This window comes from Mustela lutreola, chromosome 1 (genome assembly GCF_030435805.1).
Source record: "Mustela lutreola isolate mMusLut2 chromosome 1, mMusLut2.pri, whole genome shotgun sequence".
Classification (NCBI taxonomy): domain Eukaryota; kingdom Metazoa; phylum Chordata; class Mammalia; order Carnivora; family Mustelidae; genus Mustela; species Mustela lutreola.
In genome coordinates, this window is record NC_081290.1 from 47,300,088 (window position 1) to 47,306,087 (window position 6,000).

The window sequence follows — 6,000 nt, forward strand, 5'->3', positions numbered from 1 at the left end:
AAAGCTTTTCAAAGACATTATAAGAAAGGAAAATTACAGACCAATTTTTCTCATGGACATAGATGCAATCCTTTAACACTTGTTATTGGAGTTCTACTAATACATAGGATGTAGAAAGCCAGTATAAGAATGTCTCTCCCACCCTAACAATGAGGGGGGGAAAAGGTATAATCTACCAAATCTTATTTTGTTCTTGAACCCATCAGAAAATTGAAGTTGTAGACAATCAAGTGAATTAAATTTCAAAAAAAAACAAGCCTCTCCAAGGACAGAAGGGACTCCAAACCATCTCACCTTTGGCAAAGCAGAGGAGGAAAAAAGCAAAAAAGAAGAAATCAGTTAAAATTTTAACTGTAGAATGTATGGGGGCTAACATTTCAACTTAAAATAACTAAAAAGCTCAAAACACATGGGGGTGGTGGGCACCTTCGGCTCGGTCATGATCTCAGGGTCCTGGGAAAGGTCATGATCTCAGGGTCCTGGGATCAAGCCCCGCATCGGGCTCTCTGCTCAGCAGGGAGCCTGCTTCTCTCTCCCTCTCTATCTGCCTCTATGCCTACTTGTGCACTCGCTCTCTCTCCCTCTCTCTCTCGTCAAATAAATAAAATAAATCTTAAAAAAAAAAACAAAAAACCAAACACATGGGGAATTATACTCACATTCATTCTCTTTTCCATGGGTCTCTAGCTGGTGCTCATCCAAAAGAATGGGGGCAAAGCCAGGAACTGCAGAGAGCCCTCTTTTGTGGCACAGGTGCACAAGAAGGGATAAACTGCCACTCTAGGACAGGCATAAAACCGTGCTACCTTTCCTAACTTTCCACTGATTTAAGGAAAAGGCCTTAAACTTCTGAGAGGGCTCAGAAAACTTCCCACTCTGAAGACAAGGCAATAATTAATTGTTTCTGGGGGTGAGATGGATTATAAAATGATCTTCCTCATGGGAATTTAAGAAAAACTCTCCTAGGCCCAGGATCCTACACCAGTAGGATCTACACCAGATCCTACAAAGCCAAGGTAAGCCAGCACTACTGAGGATCAGGAATCTCTCTTTTACCCAACATCAGCAACAAATACAAGGCGAAGTTTGGTTGCGAAGGGGAGAAGAGAAAGGAACGCTGAGAAAGACCCACTCCCAAGGCACACGGACTAAGACAGGACCAGTAGAATAGAGAATGCCTGTACCTACCATGAGCTTAGGACCGATAAAACAAACAGCATTCTACTGCTGAGGAAAAGATTAAGAGCAGGAAGAGAGACTTCTCTCTGTGGCAGAGGCAAATAGAGGCAGAAGAAAGCACAGGATGTAGAAAAAATACTGTGAAAAACCTTCCAGTCCCCCACGGTCCTTTCTAAAGCACAAAGTTATAGCAGCCCACCAACTTTGAAGCCTACGGTACACTGAAGCTAATGACAGTAATAACAAAACTCAAGCCTAGCTTGATCCCCAACTATACTGCCTGAAGCTTCCATACTCAGTCAGCCTCCACACTCACTTAAACAAAATTGCCCCTCTACTTGACTACTCTAACTGACATTTGTAGAATACCAAGAGCGGAATGTTCATTCTTTTCTTTTCTTTTCTTTTTAAAGATTTTTTATTTATTTATTTGACAGATTTTCTTTTCAAACGCATGCAGAACATTCAACAAGATAAACAAACTGAATAGCCCTGCATATATTTTTTTACTTAAACTTTTTATAAAAAAGTTTCCCACCAAGAAAACTCCAGGCCCCAGTGACCTTACTAGGAAGTCTACCAAGTATTTAAGAAGGAAATAATATTAATTCTATACAAATTCTTCCACAAAATAGAAAGGAGGGAACAATTCCCAACTCAACTTATGAAATCAGCATTACCTGATAACAAAATTAGATGAAGATGTTAAAGCTACAAACTAATATTTTTCATGAAAATATTCACATAATCTTCAACAAAATACTAGCAGATCAAATCAAGAAATATATATATATAAAGGATGATGCATCAAAACCAGTGGGATTTATCACAGGAATGCAAAATTGGTTCAACATTCAAAACCAATCAATATTATTTTCCATATCAACATATTAAAAAAGAAAAATCACATGAGCATCTCTACAGATACAAGAAAGTATCTAACAAAATCCAACATCCATTCATAATAAAACTCTCAAAAAACAAGGAATAAAAGGGAGCTTCTCAACCTAATAGAACACATCTAAACACCACTGCAGTAGAGACACTAGGCAGTGTGACAAGGCAAAAAAAGGAAAAAAGAAAAGAAAGAAAAAAAAGAAGGGAAGGAAGGAAGGAAGAAAGGAAGGAGATGAGAGAAAGGGAAAGGAAAGAAAGAAAAGGCATACAGATTGGAAGGAAGAAATAAAACTATCTTTATTCACATATGACATATGTTCTTAGAAAATCCTATGCAATCTACAAAAACTGGTACTATAACTAATAAGTAAGTTTAGTGAGGCACAGGATACAAGGTAAATATACAAATATCAATCATATTTCTGCGTACTAACAATAAACAACTGGAAAGTGAAACGAGAAAAAATCAGCATTTATAATAGCATCAAAAAATATTTAGAGGAAAATCTAAACAAAATATTTGCAAGATTTGTATACTGAACTATAAAACACTGACAAAAAAACAAAATAGAAATAAAGAGATAAAATATGTTTATAGGCAGAAAATTCAACACTGTTTACATGTCAATTTTCCCAAAATTGATCCACATATTCAACATAATCCCAATCTAAATCCCAGCAATTTTTTTGTAGTAATTTACAAGATGACTCTAAACTTTAATATGGAAAAGCAAAGGATGTAGAATAGTCCAAACAATTTTGAAAAAGAGAAACAAAGTTGGAAAACTAATTATCTGATTTCAAGACTTTCTATAAAGTTACAAAAGTCAAAACAAATAGATGAATGGAGCAGAGCAAAGAGCCAGAAATAGGGGTGTGTGTGTGTGGGTGTGTGTGTGTGTGTGTTCTAAATCAATTTTCAACAAAGGTACCAACGAAATTAGTGGAGAAAGGATAGGTGTCTCAACATAGAGGTACTGGAAATAAGTGTGGTACTGCACATCAATCTATCTATATCAAAAAATTAACTTAAAATGGATCACAAACCGAAATGTAAAATCTGAAACTATAAAAATTCTAGAATGAAACATAGAATGAAACAAACATTTGAGACTGTGGGTCAGGCAAAGATGTGTAGGTAGGGCACAAAAAAACACAAATCATAAATGAAGAAACAGATTAAAAAGTGGTCATCGAAATAAAAAAATTTTGCTCTTTGAAAGATCTAGTTAAGGAAAGGGAAAGATATGCCACAGATTGGCAGAAAATATCTGCAAGATGCATGTCTGATAAAAGACTTGTGTCATATATAAAGTATCCTTACAATCAAACAATAAGAGAACACCATTTTTTTAATGGGCAAAAGATTTGCACAAACTACTTAACCAAAGAAGATATTAACGTATGGTAAGATGCTCAGTATCATTACTCATACAGGAAATGTAATCAAAGCCACGATGGGCTATCATAGTCCTACCAGAGGAATGTAATTAATAAAAAATTAATTTAAAAAAAAAAGCTGATACCAAGCACTAATTAGGATGCAGAGCAACTGAAACTCTCATAATTGCTGGGAGAAAGGCAAAATAATACAGCCACTTTGGAAAAGTTTGGCAGATTCTCATACAAGTAAACATACACTTACCATACAACTCAGCAATTCCCACCTAGATATTTATCCAAAAGAAAACAAATATTCAAGCAAAAAAAAAACCTGTATCAGAATGTATACGTCAGTTTTATTCATAATAAACTAACTAAGACACTGTCCCAGTCCAAAGGATGTACCACCTAGATGCCTCTTCTTCTATGTATTTATCCATTCAATCATTATTCAAAATTCATTCAGCTTTCAACTTACTGAGCATTTCCATACAAGAAACAACCCATAGCTGTACCAGAAAATAGCCAGCAACCGATGAATGGATAAACAAATCCTAGTACACCCAAACCTGAAATATTACTCAGCAGTAAAAAGGAACAGAACTAGCGAAATGCCAACAATATGACTCAATCTCAAACACATGATGCTAAGTACCAGAAACACGGAAATTCACAAACGGTACGATCCGGTTGACAGGACATTCGCACAAAAAGGCAAAGACCAACCTCTGCATCCCAAGAAACCTAGCACCTTGGGAAAATACTCCGTGAACCCTGGATAGGGGAGAAAGAGGAAGAAATCACTGCAGGGAGGACAGAGGGCAAGAAGGCGACGGACTAACGGTAAGCCAAAAAAAAAAAAAAAAAAAAAATCACCTGGGGGCCAAACGCCCTCCAGGACGAAAACTGTGCGGGAAGGCGTGGCCTCATCCGTCTCTACGGATTCCAGAAGCTTAAAAAAACGAGACCCTGGAAAGGACTATGGTCTCAATGAACAGCCTCAGCGTGCTCTGGCCTACGGAAAGGCGGGGTGCGCCCCACCCTTCTTTCCAAATCGGCTACCCCACGCGCGAGGCCGGGCAAGTGGAGCTTGCGCCCGCGAGGGAAGCGTTTCCGTGCCGAGGCGCGGAGCCCGAGGACCAGCCGCCGGCTCCCGCCCAGGCCAGCGGGCGGCAGGCGGAGCGCAGGCTTCCCCGCGGCCCCGCCCGTCTCCGTCCCTTCCCGCCCGGCCTCACTCACCCAGGCCTGCCGTTCCAACTGAGCGTATAAATTGGAGCCCTTGAGCTTCTGGACTATCTGGGCAATAACGAGAGACAGATCCGACTCCTCCTGCAACATTTCCGCGGCCCCAGCCCGCCCAGCCGCGGGGACAGCTGGCGCGGGGAGAACGGGTCTCTCACACGGGGCTGGTGACACTTCTCCGGGACCTTCCTACGCCGGGACTCCTCCAGCGGGCGTTACCAGGCAACTGCCGGGCCGTGAGTCCGTTCCTCTCTGGTCCCCCCGGCGGCTGAAGGGCCCAGCGCCTCAGTTCCGCTGGCGGGAAAGAAAGACCTCGTGGGGGTAGCTTTTCAAAAATTCCATTGTTCCTGCTTGGTTTACATCGATAACGCACAAGAAGAGCTCTTTTCTCCAGGACTGCAGTGCGTCTAATGGGCAAGGCGAACTCAGAGTCGCGTATTTTTGTGTTTTATTATAATGGAGCATGCCTTCCCCACCTTTAAATCTCTGCAGAAACAGGACTGTGCACACAGTTACACGGGAAATTATTGCCAAGAATTATCCGGCTCTGGCACTAGCTGTGTATACATGGGTGGGGTGCTTACATCTCAGAACTCAGTTTCTATCTCTGTAAAATAACAGCAGTTCACAATGTTGTGATGATTAGCTGACGTAACAATTGTGAGGCGGCTAGCTCTGTATGTAACAATTCATTTTTTATTTCCACGTCTCCTATTTCTATTCTTTGGGGTCTTATGCCAGGAATAAATAGACATCTTCTCCTCGGACAGCTTCAACTTAACCAAGAGGGATTTATTTATTAATAGGCTTTCTGTGACGCGTTAGCAATTCAAGGATGACTAAGACACTGTCCCAGTCCAAAGGATGTACCACCTAGATGCCTCTTCTTCTATGTATTTATCCATTCAATCATTATTCAAAATTCATTCAGCTTTCAACTTACTGAGCATTTCCATACAAGAGACTATGTGGGCACAAAGGTAAATAAAACATGGTTCTTGCCTTCAAATAAACATATCAAAGGTTTTTAATAGAACTAGAAGAAACAGATTTAGCTAATTGAATGGCATTCCCAAAAGCAACTAGAAAAATCTCTGTGGAATAATATAAACATTAGAATAATTTCACCAATATAATCAAGAATTAATTTCAAGTGTGAGTATGCATATATTTTAAGCAAAGCAAAGGTAAAATTCCAAGAAAACAAACCAAGATTACTGCAAAAATTACTCTAGCTTAACTACATTAAACTTTAATATTGAATCAGATCCTCTGATCTGATTCTTGTAAGACCTGTTA

The 6,000-nt window shown here is 39.8% G+C and overlaps 1 protein-coding gene across 4 annotated transcripts in view; it reads right to left on the reverse strand.

The window, feature by feature from the left end:
- TBC1D19 (TBC1 domain family member 19) overlaps positions 1 to 5,109 on the reverse strand; it is a 166,924-nt gene extending 161,815 nt beyond the window's left edge. The window contains exon 1 of one of the 4 annotated variants that reach the window (XM_059164109.1): positions 4,699 to 5,104. In XM_059164109.1, the coding sequence (XP_059020092.1) occupies positions 4,699 to 4,797 (99 nt within the window). In that variant the 5' untranslated portion in view covers positions 4,798 to 5,104. Of the gene's footprint in view, positions 1 to 4,698 lie in introns of all 4 variants that reach the window. The other 3 variants (XM_059164134.1, XM_059164125.1, XM_059164118.1) reach the window with 3 other exon arrangements.
- Between the last annotated feature and the right edge of the window lie 891 nt (positions 5,110 to 6,000).